This window comes from Chiloscyllium plagiosum, chromosome 36 (assembly GCF_004010195.1).
Source record: "Chiloscyllium plagiosum isolate BGI_BamShark_2017 chromosome 36, ASM401019v2, whole genome shotgun sequence".
In the NCBI taxonomy this organism is placed as follows: Eukaryota; Metazoa; Chordata; class Chondrichthyes; order Orectolobiformes; family Hemiscylliidae; genus Chiloscyllium; species Chiloscyllium plagiosum.
The window spans coordinates 35,343,199-35,366,738 of record NC_057745.1 but is presented as its reverse complement, the minus strand read 5'-3'; the positions used below and the strand labels follow the sequence as shown (position 1 = coordinate 35,366,738).

The window sequence follows — 23,540 nt, the reverse complement described above, 5'->3', positions numbered from 1 at the left end:
TGAAATTGGAATGTAGTTAACAGGCTGGCAGACTCAAAAACGTGTTTGCAAAGATTTTGGATTCAAGGGAACTCTGGGGGAAATGAAAGAAGTAAAATTTAAACTTCAGTTGAAGCAGGAAGTTTGTCCCAGGGTCTAGTGGAATGTATGCCACTCGACATAAAGTGGATTTGGAAGTGGAACAGCTAGTGAACTTGGAAGAGTTGGAACCAGTATCCATTAGTGATTGGGCCACTCCAGTCAGCCCGGTCTCAAAAACAGATTGTGCGTTGAGGATTTGGGGTGACTTTAATTCAGGCCTGTGTGTGGATCAATATCCCTTTCCATGCACACTTGTTCAGTAGTCTGGTTAGGGGTAAGAAATTCTCAAAAATGGATCTGTCGCAGGCCTACTTGCAGATGGGGGTTGCAAAGGAGTCCCAGCTGCTGCTGATGATAGTGACACACAGGGGACTGCTCTGCTACAAGCATTTTCCTTTCAGCATCATATCAGCATCCATTCTATTCCAGAGAGCCATCTCGACAGTTTGATTGGATTGCCAGGTGTCCACTGTTATCTGAACAATATTTTAGTTTTGGGATCCTCCAAAGAGGAGCATTTGAAAAACCTAGAAGAAACCTTAAAAAGGTTGCAGAAGCTGGGCCTGCAAGTGAAAAGGGAGAAAAAGTGTTTTATAGACTCCATAGAGTCCCTGGGCCATTCAATCAATGCCAAGGAGCTACACAAAGTGCCCAAGACGGTTGAGGCTATCATAAAGGCCCCTGGATCAGAAAATGTGTCTCAACTGAGATTGTTCTTGGGTCTGGTGGGCGGCACGGTGGCACAGTGGTTAGCACTGCCGCCTCAGGCGACTGACTGTGTGGAGTTTGCACATTCTCCCCATGTCTGCGTGGGTTTCCTCCGGGTGCTCCAGTTTCCTCCCACAGTCCAAAAAAAATGTGCAGGTCAGGTGAATTGGCCATGCTAAATTGTCCGTAGTGTTAGGTAAGGGGTAAATGTAGGGGTATGGGTGGGTTGCGCTTCGGTGGGTCGGTGTGGACTTGTTGGGCCGAAGGGCCTGTTTCCACACTGTAAAGTAATCTAATCTAATCTAATCTAATCTTGTAAATAACTATGGCAAGTTCATATCTGATGTGGCATCGATTGCTAGGAAATGGACCCAGGTATGTGATTAGGCTTATTGGGAGGTGAAACAAGTCCTAAAAAGGTTGGAAACATTGACTCATTTCAACTCAAAGTTGCCACTGTCGTTGGTGTGTGTCAACTGATCTTTTGAATTGGTGCTGTACAGTCACACATCTTGCTGAATGGAAAGAATAGGGCCATTGAGTTCACTCGGAGATTGCGAACCAAGATGTGGGAGAAATATGCCCAAGTGGAAAAGGAAGGATTGAGCATCGTGTCTGATGTTAAGAAGCTCACCCATTCCCTTTACAGCAGGCACATCATGTTGCTGAGTGACCACAAACCGCTAACCTGCATTTTTGACTCGTATACCCGATAGCAGCATGCTTACAGAGAGGGATACTGGCTCTGTTAGCTCACTCATATAAAATCAAATACAGACATTTGGAAAAGCACACCAATGCAGGTGCTATGTCAAGGTTAACACCACCGGGAAATAAGGAAGTTCCTGACTAGAACCTGAAAATTATGTACTTTTTCCAGGAAACAAATTACTAGTGTCAGTGAGTCACATGCAGAACGCTACCCGGAATGACCTGATCTTTGATGTACTGTAGACTTAATCCTGAGAGGAAGGACTTGTCATAGAAACTGTCCAGAAATAGATCCTTCCTTTCCAGGAGGTTGGAGTTGTCCGTAATAGATGGGTATCTAATGTGGAATGAGAATTCTTATCTCTCCCCAGTTAAGAGAAAAGGTACTGGAACAAATGCATCAAGCCTGGTGTGATGTGAATGAAAGAAATAGCCAAGAGCTACTTTTGGTGGCAGAAGGTGGACTCCCAGATTGAGGAGAAAGTGGGATCATGCGAATCCTGTGTGTGAGTAGGGAAGGCCCATGGCTATTGCCCATTGCCATGGGAATGGCCTCAATCACCATGACAGTGGATTCACATTGATTTCACAGGACCAGTAGAGAGATGGATGTTGTTAGTGATCATGGATGCCCATTCCAAGTAGCCCAGGGTTGTGGTCATGAAGTTGGTATCAGCAGAAGCAATGATAGGCCAATTAGATGAAATATTGTCCATGTTCAGGAACCCTGAATAAGTTCAACAATGGTCACAGTTTGTGGCACAAGAGTTCGAGAGTACCTGGAAAATTGCCGAGTCAGATATGTGGGATTGGTTTCTTATCAACCTGTGATAAATGGCCAGGCAGAAAGATTTGTACAAACCATGAAACAGCCATTAAAGACTTCACAAGGGAAGAGTTCATGAGAATGATGACTGAAGTTTGTCAGCATCTACAGGAACACTCCACACATTTCAACCCAGTGCTCTTTAATGTTCAACAGCCATCTGAGAACCATGTTTGACTTCCTGTGGCTGGAAGATGCCAGAGAAGTAGTGGAGTGAAATCAAGAAAGACAGGTGGTCAGAAGAGTGGGAACCACAAGGTGAAGAGTATTTCAAAGAGGAGAGCCTGTGTTGGCTTGGAATTGAACATCTTGGGGAAAAATGGATCCCAGTGGTTACTCAAACAGGACCATTTTCATACACTAGTCTGGAGGAGACACAAAGACCAGCTGGTCACCGAATCCTTACCAATGAGATGAGGAGACGATCTTCCAGAAATCACCATTCCTCTAAGAGACTGATCATGTCAATGTAGACTGTGGAATGGTCATTTTCTTTTTCTTTGTTTGTAAATATTCCTGATGATACATACATTAGCTACAATGCCTATATAACAATAATTGTCAGGTGTATGGAAATAATGGGAGAGGGGTGTTATTGATGTGGTTTTGCTCCTTTAAGAGACTGGTTCTGGTGCCCTAGAGGTGGGAGATAGAAGAGGCAATTTCGGACCAACTGTGGAGCTGAGGTGATGTACAATAAAGTATACCCTGTTCTAATTATCCTCCAACTATCTCGTGTTCTATTTATGATTCTAATGAACTACAAATACAACAGTCCTAATCTCACTTTCTGTCCCAATCCCTTACACTCTGTTCAGATCCCTCACACTGTGTCCCGAATCTAACACTCTGTCCCAATCTCTTACTCTGTCTTAATCGCCCATGTCATCCCAGACTCATTCAGTCCGAATTTTACATTCTGTTACAATCTCTCACACTCTGCCCCAGACACTCACTCTGCACCAAATTTCAAACTCTGTTCCAATGTCATTCTCTGTCTCAAATTTCACCCTTTCCTAATCTTCCACATTGTCCCGGAGACTCCCTCTGTCCCAATGTCAAACACTCTCCCAATATCACACATCTTCCCAATCATAGACTTTATGTGAATCTCACATTCTCTCCGAGACACTCACTCTGTCCCAATCTCCCACACACTGTCCCAATCTCTCATTCTGTTGTAATGTCACACACTGTTCTCATCTCAAACTCTATCCCAATCTCTCACACTGTCTCAGACTGTATCCCAGTCACACATTCTGTTTCAGACACACACTCTTTCTGAATCTTACACACTGTCTGAAACATCCAGTCTGTTGCAGTCGCACACTCTGAACAATCTCTCACACTGTTCTAGTCACGCAAACTATATCTCACACAATCCCAGACTCTCACTATGTCCCAAATTCATTCGCTGGTTTCAGTCTCTGACACTGTCCTTGATACCCACTCTGTCCCAGTATCAATAGATGTGAAGCTGGAAGAGCACAGCAGGTCAGACAGCATCCGAGGAGCAGGAAAGTCAAAGTTTTGGGCTGAAACCCTTCTTCAGTCCTAATTTCCCACATTGTCCCAGAGATTCCCTCTGTCCCAATGTCACACATGCTCCCAATCTTTCACTCTGTCTCAATCTCACGTACAGTCCCAGACACTTGTTCTGTTCTAATTGCAAATTGTGTGAATCTGGTAAGCTGTTCTGGTTAAGCTGGACGTGAACACTGTTATTCCACAGTTCCATAGCAAGGTTTGTGAAGGTTTGTAGCTCAGGTTGAGGTTTAGGGTGTAGGTTTGCTTGCTGAGCTGGAGGTTTGATATCCAGACGTTTCATTACCTGGCTAGGTAACATCATTAGTGGCGACTTCCAAGTGAAGCGAAACTGTTGTCTCCTGCTTTCTATTTATATCTTTCTCCTGGATGGGATTCCTGGGGTTTGTAGTGATGTCATTTCCTGTTCGTTTTCTGAGAGGTCAATTGATGACATCTAGATCTATGTGCTTGTTTATGGCGTTGTGTTTGGAGTGCCAGGCCTCTAGGAATTCTCTGGCATGTCTTTGCTTAGCCTGTCCCAGGATAGATGTGTGGTCCTAGTCGAAATGGTGTTTTGTTTCATCCATGTGTAGGTCACAACATAAAATAAAAATGCTTTCTCTAATTACCAAGATGACTAATTCTCAGTTTTACAGACATATAAATGTTTATCCCTCTAAATATTCCCAAAGCGCACACACAGCATTTCTCAGAAAAAGAGAAAAAGACATTGTTTGAAAGAGATTTGCTTCCTAATAAAGAAAATATTTTGGCCAGTGATTCAAAGCAGTAAAGTGTAGAATGTTCTAGAGCCTGCTGCAATGATGTTCTGGCTGGTGTGGTCAAGTCACTAATCATCATGTCTAGTTACTTCTGAAGTCATGCAGACACAGGAAATATAATCTTGAAGTGTTCCTTGAATTATTCTTTCAAAAAAAACTTATAGATTTCACCCTGAACTCAACAGAAGAGTTTTCTTTTCAAGAATGAGTGTGATTGATTGGACAGCTTATTCTCAAGAGACTTTCCTCCAACTCAGATTGTTTTTGACAGGTTTTCCTCCAATCAAACCAGATAAAACAAAGTCATGAAGGTTAGGTCGCATGGATTCCAGGGAGACTTAGCTAATTAAATTCAAAATTGGCTTGATGGTAGGAAGTGGGGTGATGGTTAAAGGCTGTTTCTCAGACTGGAGGCCTGTGACTGGTGGTGCACCACAAGGGTCAGTGCTGGGATCTTTGTTATTTACATAAATAATCTGGATATGAATGTACAAGACATGATTAGTAAGTTTGCGAATGATCCAAGACTAGGAGGTATTGTTTATAGTGAGGAATGTTATCAAAAATTATAATGGGATCTTAATCAGATGAGGAATTGGGCTGAGGATTGGCATATGCAATTCAATACAGATAAGTGTGAGCTGTTGGAAAGCCAAACCAAGGTAGCACTTATACAGTAAATGGTAAGGTCCTGAGAAACGTTGAGAAGAGAGGGACCGAGGAGTACAAGTACATAGTTCTTTGAAAGCGGCATCACAGGTAGACAGGATGGTGAAGGCGGCATTTAGCATGCTGGCCTTCATTGGTCGAGGCACGGAGTATGGAGTTGGGACATTATGTTACATTTGTATAAGTCGTTGGTGAGGCTGCATTTGGAGTGCTACGTACAGTTTTGCTCACCCTGTAATCGGAAAGACATTCAGTTATAGAGACAGGTTGGCTAGGACAGGACTTTATTCCTTGGAATGTAGGAAAATGGTAGGGTGACATTACTGAGGTGTATAAAATCATAAGGAACATAGGATGAATTGTCTTTTTCCCAAGGATGGGAAAATTGAAAACTAGAAGGCACAGGTTTAAAGTGAGAAGGGAAAGATTCATGGAGCACCTGAGGGGCAACTTCTTCATACAGAAAGTGGTGCATATATGGAATAGGCTGTCAGAGAAATCAGGCAGGTACAATAGCACCATTTAAAGAATGTTTGAATAGTTACATGGATGGGAAGGGTTTAGAGGGAAATGGACCAAATGCAGGCAATTGTAACTAGCTGAGTGGGCACCATGGTCAGCATGGGCCAGTTTGGGCCAAAAGGCCTGTCTGCATATATTACTTTATGTCTCCTCTCCAACCCAATCACTGTTTAAAATAACCCCAGTTCACCTGACAAAGAATAAGCACTCTGAAAACTGGTGATTTCAAATAAACCTGTTACACTATAACCTGGTGTGGTGTGACCTCTGTCCAACACCAGCACCTCCACATCAAAATAACTCCAGCAGGGGTCAACAGCAAAGCACTTACACCAGTCATATGATTAAGGGGAGGTCTTGTCTAAAAAAAACCAAAGTACACAGTGGGCTTTTCATTACTTTAAATAAATCACTCCAGATATTTCCATAAAACTTGACAATTATCGAAAACTTAAGTTCTCCAAGCAGTATTAAATCGCATTCCTAGCTACATTCCCCCAGCCCCACCTCCCTTCCCTTTTATCTCTCAGCCCCCTTGAGCCATCCCATATTCTGATGAAGAGCTTATGCTCAAAATATCAGATGCTGCCTGACTGGTTGTGCTTTTCCAGCACCATACCTTTTCACTCTGAAGCAATATTAAATACAGAGCATCTCTGTCACTCCTCCACTCTTGGAAAATGAAACATTATTTTCAAATTGGTTTCATTATAAATAGTGGACAAAACAAAAATTATTGAATCAACAACAAATTCACTCACTCAATCTCATTTGCTTGTTATGTGATTGTGCATCATTATCTTTGATATCTTGTTAGAATTCAGACAATTCAAACAAGGCTAATTCTTGACAAAGCACCAGCAATTACATTTTTTATTCCATGCAATACAAACAAAACGATTTAAGAGATAAGGCTGCAGGTAGTGAATGCCATCAAAATAGTCTAGCATTTTGGCTTTTAAACTATTCTAGGGAGGATTTACAAATTCTGTATTTATGGTGGATGGATGTACACTTTGAGGTGTTTAATAGCCAATGACAATCCTAGGGTTTCCTTTTCCACCTTAGGGCCTACAATCATCTCATATATGGGTAAAGGTGAATACTTTGGTTTGCCTGACAGTCATTTTTAAATTCGGTGAGTAACCTTGATAGGTCTTTTCAAGCTTCTGCCTCTAAACATGTTGTCCATCCTCCCTAACTATTCAGTGTTAGGTAACTGGATAACAATGATTAAATTTAGGAATTGTCTAGTCTTTCTTCTGCTTCATCCTCGCTATCCCATTCAGCCTCCACTGTCCGTACTCTCTGACACACCTACACTGGTGTCTTCCCCTCTCAAAGGCGATAATGCTTAAATGTACTGCTGTGACATAGCTGACTCTTTTTTCTGCCATTCTGGATTGTGAATCAGATCCTTTACTTTCCCAATCCTTTTGACTACCAAATATGGACTATTGAATGGTGCTGAAAATGTGTTGCTGGAAAAGCGCAGCAGGTCAGGCAGCATCCAAGGAGCAGGAGAATCGGGCCTGAGCCCTTCTTCAGGAATGGTGCTTTCAGTCACTCAGTTTGCAAAATCAGGAACTCAAACACCTCATCCTCTGGTTAAAGTGTTTGGGATGAGGCACAGTTTGTTGGCCCATTGCTTCATGATTGTTTGTGGTGCTGTGCACAATTCATGAGTCTATTTTGCAGGATCCTGTGAGCTGTTCTCAGAGAGTGGATATATATATTGTAATGTGATTAACACCGTTTGGTACCAAAAAGTATTCTTTGATTGATTTTAGAAGCCTCCTTAAGTTCACAGCCGTAAACGAATCCAAAAGGATGACAAGTGGTAGGTTCATTAGGTAAATTTTATGTGGTAAACTAAATAAATTTGAGGCGTTTGCCCCAATCATGAAGATATTCATGACAATATGCCCTGATCATCATTCTGAGTGTTTGATAGCATCTTTCTAAACTTCATTGTGTCTGTGGATTGTATGTTGCAAACTTGACCAGTGCTATACTCAGGTATTCAAAACCTGATGTCAGTAATTGGTATGATAAAAAAAAATCAATAGGTGTGGTGCTGGAAAAGCACAGCTGGTCAGGCAGAATCCAAGGAGCAGGAGAGTCTACGTTTCGTGCATACGCTCTTCATCAGGAATATGAAGAATTCTGCTCCTCGGATGCTGCCTGACTGGCTGTGCTTTTCCAGCACCATATTTGACTCTGATCTCCAGCATCTGCAGTCCTCACTTTCTCCCAGATGATTAAAAATGTGATTTTAAATGTTTTATATAATTTTTAGCTTTTGAATTTCAATATAATGGGATATTAGTTATTTTTGTGAATGTTAAATGAGTCAGAGATCTATTACACAGAAAGAGGCCCTTCAGCCCAGAGTCAGAACAAGCACCGAACTATTATAATCCTATTTTTCATGACAAATGCATATCTAAATACTTCTTAAATATAATGACGAGTTCTGCCTCCTGCAGGTAGTGAGCTCCAGATTTCCACCACCTTCTCGGTGAAAATATTTTTCCTCACATTTCCTCTAAACCCTCTGCCCTTACCTCAAAACTTACCTTAAAAATGTCTTCCTGTCTAACCTGTCTCCCCATCATAATTTTGTACATCTCAATCAAGTCTCTTCTCAATCTCCTGTCTTCTAAGGAAAACAATCCATCCCTACCCAGGTCTGTCCAATCTCTTTTCACAGCTGAAATTCTCCAGCTCAGGACACATCCTGGTTTTCTGTGTTTTCTCCAGTGCTAGCACACCCCTCCTATAACTGGATTCCAGAACTGCTCACAATTTTTCAGCTGTAGAGTAACCAACGTTTTATAGTGTTCCGGCATAACCAGTCAGTCCATACCATCCTAAAAATCTAAGGCTATCCTCCTCACTACTTACCACCCAATTAATTTTTGTATCATCTGTGAACTTACTGATCAAGCCTCCTAATATTCAAGTTTAAATCATTTATATAAACCACAAACAGCAAGGGCCCCAACATCTGTCAAGCCCCACTGGATATTGACTTCAGGTCAGAAAAATATCTCTCAAACGTCAACCCGTTTCCTGACATTCAGCCAACTGTGGAACCAATTTATCAAATTTCCTTGGATCCCATGGGTTCTTACCTTTGCTATCAGTCTCCCATGCAGGACCTTATCAAAACCCTTGCTGAAGTCCAGGTAGGCCACATCAAAAGCATGGCCCTCATCTGCACACCTGGTCACCTGTTCAAAACAATTCAAACAAATTAGTCAAACATAACCTCATCTAAACAAAACCAGGTTGACTGTTCTTAATTAAATGTAAATAAATGACTTGAATGAATGAACAAAATGGAATATTTCCAAATTTGCTAATGACACAAAATGAAATGGGGCTGTGGTTATGAGGAAGATGCAATCACACGGCAAATGCAATATAATGTGGCTAAATCTGAACTTTCCCAGTTTGGTGTGAAAAGCAGGCTGGTGATATATTGGGAAGTGCAGATTGGGGTTGGGGTGTCCTTATCCAAGTCAGTGAAAGTAAACAAGCAGGTGCAGCAAGCAATTAGGAAGGAAATGGCATGTTGGCCTTCGTTGCAAAAGGATTTTTGTTCAGAAATAGGGATGTCTTACTGCAGTTACACGAGACCAAGGTGTAGTTCTGACTTCTAGCTCTAGAGGGAGAGCAGCAGAGGTCTACTAGTCTGATATGTTTGTCTTAAGAGGACAAATTGGTTTGACTGGACCTGCATTCACTAGAGTTTAGAAGGACGAGAGGGAATTGATTGGAATGTTTAAAGTTTGAACAGAGCTAGGCAGATTAGACAGGGGAGGCTGGATCTTTCCCTGATTGGGGAGTTTCGAACCGGGGTTCACAGTCTCAGGCCATGGAGTATGAGGCAGAGCATTTAGGAGTGAGAAGAGAAAACATTTCTTCACTCAGGTTAACCTGTGGTATTTGCTCTAATAGAAGGCTGTGGAGGCTGGGTCATTGAGCACATTCAAGAAAGAGTGGAATAAACTTTTGACTTTCAAGACATCAAGGGCATGGGGAGAAAGTGTGAATATAGCATCGATGTAGAGAACCAGCTGTGATCGTATTTAATGATGGAGCAGATTGAATGGCTGAGTGGGCTACTCCTGCTTTTGGTTTCCATGTTTCAATTACTCAGCTAGAGCCAGAAAAGCTAAAAATAGAGCTCAGATTTTGGGAGAGGGGAAGGGAGAGAGAGAGAGAGAGAGAGAGTAAGTTTTCCAGCAAAGGTTGCTGGAGATGATGACATAAAAAGTTCAAATAGGATCCAGAGAAATAGATATATTATTAGGAGGTGGTTATGTAAAGTTCCGGGTCCTGTACCTGAGAATCCAGAACAATTGGAAGACTGACAAAACAGAAAGGAGCAGGAAAGGTTTATTTCACCTGTCCAAGAACCTACTGATAAGAATAAAAGAGCACATAAACATTGGGAAGGCTGAGAAAAAGCCATGGGAGTTTAAGAAGGATAAGTCCCAGCCTGTTAGATTTACAGGTCAGAATCCACAGAAAATTAAAAAGGCCAGAAAAGAGTTGATTGGACCAAAGGGTTCAGAAAAGGATTTGAGATTTCAAAAGAGGTGAAGGATGAGAGCCAGAAATTGATTTGGTAAACACCTTCCTTAAATATGGACTGGGCAGCTCCCACAAAGGTGCAGGAGAGGCCTGAAGAGATACATGACAGGACAGTAGAAATCCCATCTGAGCCAGGGCATTCCAACGAATAGGAAGCAGTCCATGCCCAAGGAAAAAAAAGAAAAAAAAGAAAAATTAAAAGAAGAAAAAAAAATAAACAGGAGTTTTCCCCCCTCCAACTCTATTTTGATTTAGTCCCTCCCCTCCCCTTCACTGTTTTGATCACACAGCATTGCCCTTTGATGTGAAGGGCAGTGTTTGTCACTGGCCACCCGGGTGTTTTCCTGTCTTCCTGGTGGTGGAATTTGAATAAAGATTCATGCACTTTGTGTCTTTCACTGTGTCTCACACGTATACACACACACCATGGGTGCTGGGGAAAAAATAAGCACTACCGCACTTAGGTGGTAGTGTGGGGGTTAAAAAAAAGAGAGAAAAAAAGGAAAAAAAGAAAAAAGAAAAATTAAAAGATGAAAAAAAATAAACAGGAGTTTTCCCCCCTCCAACTCTATTTTGATTTAGTCCCTCCCCTCCCCTTCACTGTTTTGATCACACAGCATTGCCCTTTGATGTGAAGGGCAGTGTTTGTCACTGGCCACCTGGGTGTTTTCCTGTCTTCCTGGTGGTGGAATTTGAATAAAGATTTGTGCACTTTGTGTCTTTCACTGTGTCTCACACCTGCAAAAGAAAAAAAGAAAAAAAAAATATATAAACAGGAATGTAATAAGCACTACCGCACTTAGGTGGTAGTGCGGGGGGTAAATTATAAAAAGAAGAGAATAAATAAATAAATAAATAAATAAGTAAATAGAGTTGGCACACAGCACTGCCCTTTGATGTGAAGGGCAGTGTTTGTCACTGGCCACCCGGGTGTTTTCCTATCTTCCTGGTGGTGGAATTTGAATAAAGATTCGTGCACTTTGTGTCTTTCACTGTGTCTCAAACGTATACACACACACCATGGGTGCTGGGGAAAAAATAAGCACTACCGCACTTAGATGGTAGTGTGAGGGTTTAAAAAAAAGAGAGAAAAAAAGGAAAAAAAGAAAAAAAAGAAAAATTAAAAGAAGAAAAAAAAATAAACAGGAGTTTTCCCCCCTCCAACTCTATTTTGATTTAGTCCCTACCCTCCCCCTCATTGTTTTGACCACACAGCACTGTTCTTTGACCATGGGTGCTGGGGAAAAAATAAGCACTACCGCAGTTAGGTGGTAGTGTGGGGGTTAAATTAAAACAAAAGAAAAGAGAAAAAAAACCAGGAGATTGTAGCATTGCCCTTTGATGTGAAGGGCAGTGCTTGTCACTGGCCACTTGGGTGTTGGCCTATCAAAAAAAAATAAACAGGAGTTTTTCCCCCTCCAACTCTATTTTGATTTAGTCCCTACCCTCCCCTTCACTGTTTTGATCACACAACACTGCCTTTTGATGTGAAGGGCTCTGCTTGTCACTGGCCACTTGAGTGTTTTCCTTTCTTCCTGGTGGTGGAAATTAAAAAAAGAAAACAAAAATAAACAGGAGTTTTATAAAGATTCATACACCTTGTGTCTCTCACTATAAAAAAAAGAAAAAAAACAAGAGTTTTGAGATTTGAGATTTGTCCTCATCTCCCTGTAAACTGATTGAACGGTAGGGTTTGGGGCCTGGCTTTGCTGTTCCTCTCCCTTGTAAAATTGCTGTTTCTTTGTATACAGCTGGTAATGTTAATTGTTTTGTAAACTGTGTATTTAATAAAATATTATAAACAGGGAAAAAAAATAGGAGTTTCAGGCATTCTCCTCACTCTCGGGACTGGCTCTAAACTTAAGGATCAGAGACCTTGCAGTGTGCACACGTAAATAAAAGGTGTCTTGGTGATAAGATACCAGCCTCCGTGGAGTTATTTCACCTACCCTGCTTTGTCTTACCAAAGTGCAGCACCTCACATTTATTTGAATTAAACTCCGGCTGCCATTCCTTGGCCAACTATTCGACTATAAGACATAGGAGCAGAAATTAGGCCATTCAGCCCATTGAGTCTACTCCGCCATTCAATCATGACTGTTAAGCTCCTCAACCCCATTCTCCTGCTTTCTCCCTGTAACCCTTGATCCCCTTGACAATGAAGAACTTATCTGTCCCAGTCTTAAATATATTCAAAGATCTGGCCTCCACTGCCTTCTGTGGCAATAATTCCACAGAATCACCACTCTCTGGCTGAAGAAGTTTCTCCTTATCTCTGTTCTAAAAGTCTTTACTCTAAGGCTATGCCCTCAGTTCCTAGTCTCTCCTGGAAACATCTTCCCAACATCTACTCTGTCCTGAGATATGGGGCCCAAAACTGTCCACAGTACTCCAAATGTGGTCTGACCAGAGTCTTATAGAGCTTCAAATGTACATCTCTGTTTTTATATTCAAGTCCACTCAAAATAAATGCTGAAAATGTGTTGCTGGAAAAGCCTTCTTCAGGAGGCTTATGCCCGAAACGTCGATTCTCCTGCTTCTTGGATGCTGCCTGACCTGCTGCGCTTTTCCAGCAACACATTTTCAGCTCTGATCTCCAGCATCTGCAGTCCTCACTTTCACTCAAAATAAATGCCAACATTGTATTTGCCTTCCTAACTACTGATTCAACCTGTAAGTTTACCTTGAGAGAATCTTGGCATAGAGCTCCCACATCTCTCTGCACTTCAGATTTCTAGATTTTTTCCTCATTTAGAAATAGTCAATGCCTCTATTCTTCCTACCAACATTCACATGATCTCACACTTGCCCACATTGCACTCCATCTGCCAGTTCTTCGCCCACTCTCTTAACTGGTCCAAATCCTTCTGCAGCCTCTCCACCTCCTCAAGGTTACCTGTCCCTTTGCCTATCTTTGTATCATCTGCACACTTAGCCAGAATACCCTCCATTCCCTCATCTAGATCATTACTGTATAAATGAAAAGTTGTGGTCCCAACACAACTCTTGCGGAACAGCATTTGTCACCAGCTGCCATCCTGAGAAAGACACTTATCTCCCCTTGTGGATGGCCAAGTTTCTTTCTATGTTAGCACCTTGCCTCTAACACCATGAGCCATTACCTTTCTCAGTAGCCTCCTGTGCTGCACCTTGTTAAAGACTTCTTGAAGCACAGGTAGATAACATCCATGGGCTCTTCTTAGTCTAACCTGCTTATTACTTCCTCAAAGAATTCTAGCAGATTTGTCAAGCACGAACTTGCCTTGATGAAACCATGCTGACTTTGTCCAATTTTACTGTACACTTCTAAGTATTCATTGGGGGTTTTCTACAGACCCCCTAATAGCAGTAGGAAGATTGAAGAACTCGTAGGCTAGTAGATTTTGGAAAAATGCAGATGTAGCAGGGTTGTTGTTATGGGTGACTTCAACTTTCCCAATATTGACTGGAACCTCCTTAGTGCAGGTAGTTTGGATGGAACCGTTTTTGTCAGGTGTTTTCAGGAGGGTTTCCTTACTCAGTATGTAGACAGACCAATGAGGGGAAAGGCCATTTTGGATTTGATGCTTGGCAATGAGTTAGGACAGGTGTCAGATGTCGCAGTGCAAGTACACTTGGTGACATTGACCACAACTGCCTCACATTTACCATAGTGTTGGAGAGGGAAAGGAGCAGTTACCAAGGGAAGATATTTAATTGGGGAAAAGGAAATTATGACACTATCAGACAGGAGCTGGGAAGTACAGATTGGAAGCAATAGTGCCACAGAAAGGGCACAACTGACATGTAGGGACTGTTTAAGGAGCAGTTGGTGCGAGTGATACACAAATTTGTCCCTCGGAGACAGGCAAGAAGGGGTAAGATTAAAAAACCTTGGATGATGGGAACAGAGGAGCTTCTTGTCAAAAGGAAGAAGGCAGCTTACGTAAGGTGAAGGAAGCAAGGATCTAGCACAGCTTTAGACGATTACAGGCTTACTTGAAAGGAGAAATGGATTGAGGATAGTCAGGATGGACCATGAAAAAGGCTTGGCAGGAAGGATTAGGGAGAACCCAAAGGCATTTTACCCCTACATGAGGAATAAGACAATGAGCAGGGAGAAGGTAGGGCTGGTCAGGGATAGTGTAGGGAACTTGTGTGTGGAGTCTGAGCAGATAGGGGGAGCCCTAAATTAGTTTTTTGAAATTAGATTCCCTACAGTGTGGAAACAGGCCTTCAGCCCAACCAGTCCACACCAACCCTCTGAAGAGCAACTCACCCAGACTCATTTCCCTCTGACTAATGCACCTAACAGAGGAGGGGTACTGGGCTAATGGTCAGATACTTGGTAGTTGGATGAGCAGAGGGATCTTGGTGTCCATGTACACACATCTCTGAAAGTTGCCACCCAGGTAAAGAAGGCATATGGCATACTGGCTTTTATTGGTAGAGGAATTGAGTTCCAGAGCCCTGAGGTCATGTTGCAGTTGTACAAGACTCTGGTACAGCCGCATCTGGAGTATTGTGTGCAGTTTTGGTCGCCATACTATAGGAAGGATGTGGAGGCACTGGAACGGGTGCAGAGGAGGTTTACCAGGATGTTGCCTGGTATAGTAGGAAGATTGTATGAGGAAAGGCTGAGGCACTTGGGGCTGTTTTCATTGGAGAAAAGAAGGTTTAGGGGTGACTTGATAGAGGTGTACAAGATGATTAGGGGTTTAGATAGGGTTGATCATGAGAACCCTTTTCCACGTATGAAGTCAGCTATTACGAGGGGGCATAGCTTTAAATTAAGGGGTGGTAGGTATAGGACAGATGTTGGGGGTAGATTCTTTACTCAGCGAGTCGGGAGTTCATGGAATGCCCTGCCAGTAGCAGTGGTGGACTCTCCCTCTTTATGGGCATTTAAACGGGCATTGGATAGGCATATGGAGGATAGTGGGCTAGTGTAGGTTAGGTGGGCTTGGATCGGCACAACATCGAGGGCCAAAGGGCCTGTACTGCGCTGTATTTTTCTATGTTCTATGTTCTATAACACTATGGGCAATTTAGCCATATTCAGCTCTGCTCCCTCACTGTCTTGAATTTTTGGAATATTACTCATCTCTACCACTGGGAAGACTGGCACGAAGTTATTATTCAGTTCCTCAGCCATTTCTTTGCTCCCCATTACTATCTCTTCAGTGCCATTTTCCAGTGGCCCAATATGCACTTTTGCCCTTTCCATTCTCAAAAAACTCTTACAGTCTTTGTTTATATTACTGGCTAGCCTACCTTCATATTTAATCTTTTCCCTCCTGTTTTTTTTGTTGCCTTCTATTTGTCTTTGTAAACTTCCCAATACTCTGGTTTCCCACTGCCCTTCACCACATTATATACTTTCTCTTTTGCTTTTATGCTATCCCTGACTTCCTTACTCAGCCATGGTTGTCTCATCTTTCCTGTTTCATGCTTCTTTTCCCTCGGGATGAATCTCTGCTGTGTCTCCAGAATTACTCTCAGAAACTCCTGCCATTGATGATCCACTGTCTTTCCTGCGAGGCTCCTCTCCCAGTCAATTCTACCCAGCTTCTCCCTTATGCCTTTGTACTTGCAGCTGTATTATTCAGCTGTAATACCTCTAATTCTATCTTCTCCCCCTCAAATTACAGAGTAAATTCAATCATATTATTATCACTGCCTCCTAAGGGTTCCTTCACCTTAAGCTCCCTTATCAAGTCTGCTTCCTTGCACAACACCAAACCCAGTATTGCCTGTTCACGAGTGGGTTCTGCCACAAGCTGCTCCAAAAAGCCATCTCGTAGACATTCCACAAATTCCTTTTCTTGAAATCCACCACGAACCTGATTTTCCAAGTCCACCTGTATATTGAAATCCCCCATGATCACTGTAACATTGCCTTTCCTACACATCTTTTCTATCTCCTGGTGTATCTTGCACCCCAACTCCTGACTATTTGAAGGTCTGTACATAACTCCAATCATGGTTTATTTACCTTTGCGGTTCCTCAATTCTACCCACACTGATTCTACACCATCTGATCCTATTTGTTTCTTACAATTGATTTAATTTCATTTCTTACTAACAAGGCAACTCCACCCCTCTGCCCACTTGCCTTTCTTTTCGATAGGATGTATATTCTTGAATATACAGCTCCCAATCCTGATCCCTTTGCAGCCACATCTCCATGATGCCCACCACATCATACCTGCCAATTTTGATCTGAGCCACAAGCTCATTTATTCTTTGATAACCTTCTTCACTATCCATAATACCACCAATTTTGCCATTATCCGCAAACATGTGTGTTTTGAAATCTTTCAAATTGCATTATATCTAATTAACTTGGTTTGTTCTTTTTTCATTTATTTTGAGTCATAAACACCAGTTTTATTATTAAAACCAAATCTATGTTTCAATGAAAAAATATTGGTAGGTTAGATAAAAAAAAACAAAATACGATCTATCAAGACACATTTCAGTGTAGGGTCTGAATTTTCCAGCAGTAACCTCAACTGGAATTATTGCATACAATACTGTCTTTACCGCAGAAGACACAAATAGGAAATTACAGAGTACCAACAATCAAATAAGAGGGAGGAAAATCAACTAATTAATATTGTTTTGGTTTCTAGTTGGAATATGGGAGTCTGATTGCCCTGAAATGACACTTCGGTAGTCTGTGAACATTTTCAGAATAATGTTTGATTTTCAGATTAACAACATTTACAGTCATGAATCTACACAGGCTCAGAGCATCTACTCCATTGAAATGCTCTGCAGCTCTGTCATATGATCTCACATCACTGTTGCATTATAACCACTTAGATCCATACTGCTAACCTATTCCCCTACATTTTTTCACATCATCTAAGTTATACCCCTCTTCTATTTATGTTCATATTCCATATCAATGTTTTGGATGTGGGGATTGCATCTAATATTTTGAAGTTTGCAGTGGACACAAAATTGGGTTGGAGAGAAAAGAGACCACAAGAGGGATTTGGAGAGGCTGAGCAATTGGATATCCTTGTACATGAGTCAATGACAGTTAACACACAGATAAAATAAACACTTAAGAAGGCAAATGGTATGTTGGTCTTTACTGGAAGATTTGAATATAGGAGTAGAAGTGTTTTAGTGCAACTACTTATAGACTGGTGAGAGTTCACATGGAGAAACTGCAGCTTTGGTCCTGAACTAAGGAAAATTATAATTGCCACATAGGGAGTGCAATGAAGGTTCACCAAGCAAACTTTTAGACTTTGAGGGATTGTCCTGTGAAATGAGATTGAGGAAACTTGGCCTGCATCTCTGGAATTTCGAAGAATGTGAAGTAATTTCAGTCAAATGCACAAAATTCTTAGATGACCCAATAGGGAAGTATGTTAGGGAATGATCTAGAACCAGGAGACACAGTCTCAGAGTAAGATTGTACCATTTGAAATAGGAGAAATTTCTTCACTCAGAAGGGAAGTAACTCCTTGAAATCTTTTACTTCAGACAGCTGTGGAGGCTCACTCATTGAGCATGGTCAAAAAACTGAGATTCATCAATTTCTACAAATTGAAAACATTAAGGAATACACAAAGATTTATTCACATCATTTCACTCTATCATAGAACATATCATGGCAATATCAGGCTTTAATTTTCCAAACACAATGGTGCTATGTTCCGAGTCTTCTCTCCATCAACTGGTGATAAACCCCACTGTGCGATGGAGAAGATGTAAAATGAACAAAGCAAAATCAATGTTTTTATTTTTCTTCAGAAGTTCTTTTATAGCCCAAACTCCTTGTTTTGTTTCATTATTCATTTGTGGGTAATTAAGTTGAACTTGTTATATGAATGAACCCATGAACAGCCATGAGAAAAAGCGATATTTTAGTGTTTATCACCATGTCAATGTGTAAATGATTTATCACCTTCTCCCTTGAGTAATTGTCAATAAAAAGGATAAAAATGTTCCCTCTAAACTCAAGGGAAGTCCGCTCCTAACTTTTCCCAATGTCTTGGTGGAAGTGCTGGTGGTGATAATGGTTCTTTTTATTGATGATTGTTGGCACAGATTGGACAGTTGAATATCATTTCCTCAATTGGGAGAACTAGCCATTTGGATACAGAACTGGCTCAAAGGGAGAAGACAGAGGATGGTGGTGGAGGGTTGTTTTTCAGACTGGAGGCCTATGACCAGTGGAGTGCCACAAGGATTGGTGCTGGATCCACTATTTTTCATCATTTATATAAATAATTTGGATATCAGCATAAGAGGTATAGTTAGTAAGTTTGCAGATGACACCAAAATTGAAGGTGTAGTGGACAGCAAAGAGGATTAGCTCAGATTAAAATGGGATCTTGATCAGATGGGCCAATGGGCTGAGAAGTGGCAGATGAAGTTTAATTTAGATGAATGTGAGATGCTGCATTTTGGGAAAGCAAATCTTAGCAGTACTTATACACTTAATGGTAAGGTCCTTATACACTTAATGGTAAGGTCCTAGGGAGTGTTGCTTAACAAAGAGACCTTGGAGTGCAGGTTCACAGCTCCTTGAAAGTGGAGTCGCAGTTGGATAGGATAGTGAAGGCATTTGGTATGCTTTTCTTTATTGGTCAGAGTATTGAGTACAGGAGTTGGGAGATCATGTTGCGGCTGTACAGGACATTGGTTAGGCCACTTATGGAATATTGTATGCAGTTCTGGTCTCCTTCCTATCGGAAAGATGTTGTGAAACTTGAAAGGGTTCAGAAAAGATTTACAAGGATGTTGCCAAGGTTGGAGGATTTGAGCTGTTGGGGAGAGGTTGAATAGGCTGGGGTTGTTTTCCCTGGAGCTTCGGAGGCTGAGGGGTGACCTTATAGAAGGTTGTAAAATTATGAGGGGCACAGATAGGATAAATAGACAAAATCTTTTCCCTAGGGTAGAGAAGTCCAGAACTAGAGGGTATAGGTTGAGGGTGAGAGGGGAAAGATATAAAAGAGACCTAAGGGGCAACTTTTTCACGCAGACGGTGGTGCATGTATAGAATGAGCTGCCAGAGGAAGTGGTGGAGGCTGGTACTATAACAGCACTTAAAAGGGTATATGAATGGAAAGAGTTTAGAGGGATATGGGACAAATGCTAGCAAATGGGACTGGATTTAGGTTAGGATATTTGGTCGGCATGGACAAGTTGGACCAAAAGGTCTGTTTCTGTGCCGTACATCTGTATGACTCTACGATAAGTGAGTCTTCAAATATTTCAGAGAGTGTGAGAGATCACATGATAGGGTTTGTTAGTGTAATAAAGCTACTAAATTTGAAAAGAGAGGCAGAGATAACTTGCTTGGAGCAACAGGCTGAGCTGTCATTGTTCGGTAAATTCACACTTAAGGTTTAAGTCAAAGATCCACTCATCACTTCAAGTGGAGGGATCTCAAAGAAAATTTGGAATCTAGCACCTAAAGGATCCTCGCAGATTTATTTTTGCTACTCAGCAACATACAATCCAATGTACCACCTCCAATTTTAAATTCATACTTTGTAGATGATGGAGGAGTGGGACAAGAAGAAACCCTCCTTACTTGATTGTAAAACTACGCTAAAGTATTTGGAATTGCTAAGGAAAGAGAACAAGGAGGTCAGGTGGAAACAATGATTTGAAATAAAATGTCTTATTAGAAACATGCACGTAAGATAAGGTCAGAATCAATTTGATCAGAGATGTGAAGTATAATCATGGCTCTGGGGGCATTCTATAAGCTCCAAATAGTGAGAGACAGAGGGGCAAATATATGGGAAAATTACATATGTACAAGAACTATAGGTAATGGGAAATATTTACATTTCCAGAAGGAGACAAATAGTCAAAGCTTTTAGTCTTACACTCAGAGCAAGAAGCAAACCTGAAAAAAAAAACATAAATGTGTATATCTTGAGGAGAGGTTACTGATTGTTTGGGCCATCACATTTGTTGGGCTCATGGAATTAGATGTGCAATTGGTTGGTATTCAGAACAGAAATGTTCTCACCCAGAAAAGGAAGAGCCATGCCTAGAAATTCAACCACAGGTGGAGAATGCTATTCCTTTAACCTGCTGATTTCCAAACTCCATTCTGGATTTGTGGTGCTGGAAGAGCACAGCAGTTCAGGCAGCATCCAAAGAGCAGCGAAATCGACGTTTCGGGGGCTTTTGCCGGAAACGTCGATTTCGCTGCTCTTTGGATGCTGCCTGAACTGCTGTGCTCTTCCAGCACCACAAATCCAGAATCTGGATTCCAGCATCTGGAGTCATTGTTTTTACCTAGATTTCCAAACTCCAGCAGAAACCTGCTGTTCTGTGGAATAAATTGCTGTGAATGAATTGCAAGAGTGCTTTCACCTGAATTGCCTTCTGAATCTGACAGAATACAATATTTCCAACTACCAGGTCAAAAACTAATAGTGAAACTGAATTTCTAGATTGTGATAAAAATCTAAGTGCATGATATAATGCTCATAACCATCTTGTCTCTTGTCATCTGTGGATGAGGGAGTGGGTACTGTTGTGATTTCACTTAGAGTGCAAAGAAAATAAAGGTTTATTGCTTTTAATTAAAGCCAATGAGAAAGTCTATCTTGTCTGTTGTCAAAAACATTTTTCTTTGTGGTCAATGGGAAAAGGGGAAGCATTTGACATCTCTCCTGGTCTATAACAAATGGGTACTAAGGGGCAGGGTAGGTCCTATTAGAGTTAAAAAAGTGAGAGATGTTCAGATGAACTGGCCAAAGCCTGGATAACATTACATTTTGTATCAGTGCTTACCAAAGGAGTGGTTACTGACATTAGTAGAAAAAGGACATGGTAAAGATAATGGATGGGGTGAAAACTGAGAGACAGCCAGTTTAGAAAAGGCTTTCAGCTTCCATTGTGGCAAATCTTCCTTAAGTTACAATGGCAGCTGGAAGAGTAATCAGCAGGCATACCATGCAAGGACTGCACTAAACACTATATAGGACAAACAGGAAGACAGCTAACAATCCGCATACATGAACATCAACTAGCCACGAAACGACACGACCAGCTATCCTTAGTAGCCACACACGCAGACAACAAGCAACATGAATTCGACTGGGACAACACTACTATCATAGGGCAAGCCAGACAGAGAACAGCCAGGGAATTCCTAGAGGCAAGGCATTCATCCACAAACTCCATCAACAAACACATCGACCTGGACCCAATATACCAACCACTACAGCGGACAGCTGAAACTGACAACCGGAAGCGGCAGGGACAGACCACTATAAACACCGGAGGAAACATCAAAGAAGCGCTTCGCAGGAGGCTCCCAAGCACTGATGATGTCGCCTAGCCAGGGGACGAAACGTTTGCAACAAAAACTTCCAGCTCGGCGAACAGAACCACAACAACGAGCACCTGAGCTACAAATCTTCGCACAAACTTTGAAGGCATACCATGCTTGGTCTGCTTATGCTGTCAAGGAGATGTCTACCATTTCCACATTGAAAAGGTTGGGTCTTGGGTCATGTGGGATTCTCTATATCAGACTGAAGACAGCCTCTTGTCTGTGCCAGGAGGCTGGCCTATTAGAGTCCGTATTTATGTGTCCAACAGCCCTACTCAACTAAACAATGCCTTCCAGTCTGCTGCCTTCTGCCTACAAATCAATGAAACCCATTTCACTCACCATGGGCAGATGCAGATTTGACACTTGTCTCAGGTTTAATTGATGCCAGTATCTGAGCTGGTGGTTGTGTTAGATTAATGGATGAAGTTTCATCTCCTTATGTTTGGTCTTTCTCTCTCGCTCACTTCCTCATGTGATTACAGTTACTAGGCAAGCGGGTCTTAGCTGTGTGAAAGTAGAATATCAAAGAGGTCAGGTTGTGGAACATAAAGAGTTATTAGCTGTTATGCTAATAGCGAAAGCACATCATTGATGTCAGATCACATGGAACTAGTAATTCAGGGAATTGGATTTAAATGGAATCCTTCTGAACCAAGTCTCTGAAGTAGTTACTAAATGTTCATTAGATTACACTAGTTCTCTAGTCCACTCCTGTCAAAAGATTCAAATCCCATTGTGATATTTATACATGGTGGCACTGGTCCCCTTATTGAGGGCCACAGCTGATACTGTAAAGAGTGGAGAAGTGAAAAATTGGTGTCCTGGCAGAACACACAAACACTCATCAATAATCAGAGCAACTAATCATTATAGGATTCTCGTAACAACTGACCAGGAATGCACAGAGCTATTGAGCATGTTGTACTTTCATCCAAACCCCTGGACCTCACAGAATGCTTTATCAATATTGAACCAGAAAAGCTAGTGTTGCTAAGTCAATTGATACTAGTCCACCTCCAGATTTACTCAAACACCAGAAAAGGGCCAGGTCAATGTGTTCTTGCATACCATTAGTTGCTGCACCATAATATTTTAAGAAGGCATGGCGTTCATAAAGAAACTACTAAATATCAAGAGGTTGTGACAGCCTTCCATTCATACCTGGGGTTTCAAAGGGAGGATGTCAGACTGGGAGAAATACAACTTAGGTATTTAGGCCTCTGCAGCAAATCTGTATCACTTTGGAACCCAATAGAAAGAATGACCAGTGAAGTGTGAAGATGACAGGACCAAGCACCTAGAATGAAGCAAAAGTAGAAAGCTTAGGGCACAGTTACTGCCAGTGAGAAATATTTACATTGTGGCAGGAAAAATTCACATCATCCTCCACCATAATTGACTTATTATTATTACAATAATAATTATAATAATAATTGACTTGGATCCCATTTGCCACCCTCTGAGAAAAAGAACAGGAAATGACATCACCATAGGAAATGATGTCACTACAGGAAATGACCTATGGAAACTAAAACATATAAATAGAAAGCAGGAAACATCAGCAGTGCTTCATCCGGAGGGTCACTGAAGGTGTTACCTCGTATGGTGATGAAACGTCTGAAAATGAACCTTCCAGCTCAGCGAGCAAACCTACATCCAAAAAGTCTAAATATTTACTTAATCATCAAAATGGTGAATTTGTTCCTTTTTTGTATTGCTATTTAGAATAAATGAAGCACCCACCACATTTCAGTAATTAACTCAAAAATAACTTGTTTACCAGAAGCCAAATTATTTATGT

The 23,540-nt window shown here is 41.5% G+C and overlaps 1 protein-coding gene across 1 annotated transcript in view; it reads right to left on the bottom strand.

The window, feature by feature from the left end:
• Nucleotides 1-23,030, bottom strand: part of aldh1a3 (aldehyde dehydrogenase 1 family, member A3) — a 171,456-nt gene extending 148,426 nt beyond the window's left edge. The window contains exons 1-3 of the mRNA XM_043677666.1: nucleotides 22,901-23,030; nucleotides 22,079-22,243; nucleotides 8,964-9,062 (exon numbers count right to left, since the gene is read on the bottom strand). Coding sequence (XP_043533601.1) covers nucleotides 8,964-9,062; nucleotides 22,079-22,081 — 102 coding nt within the window. The 5' untranslated portion in view covers nucleotides 22,082-22,243; nucleotides 22,901-23,030. The remainder of the gene's footprint in view (nucleotides 1-8,963; nucleotides 9,063-22,078; nucleotides 22,244-22,900) is intronic.
• Between the last annotated feature and the right edge of the window lie 510 nt (nucleotides 23,031-23,540).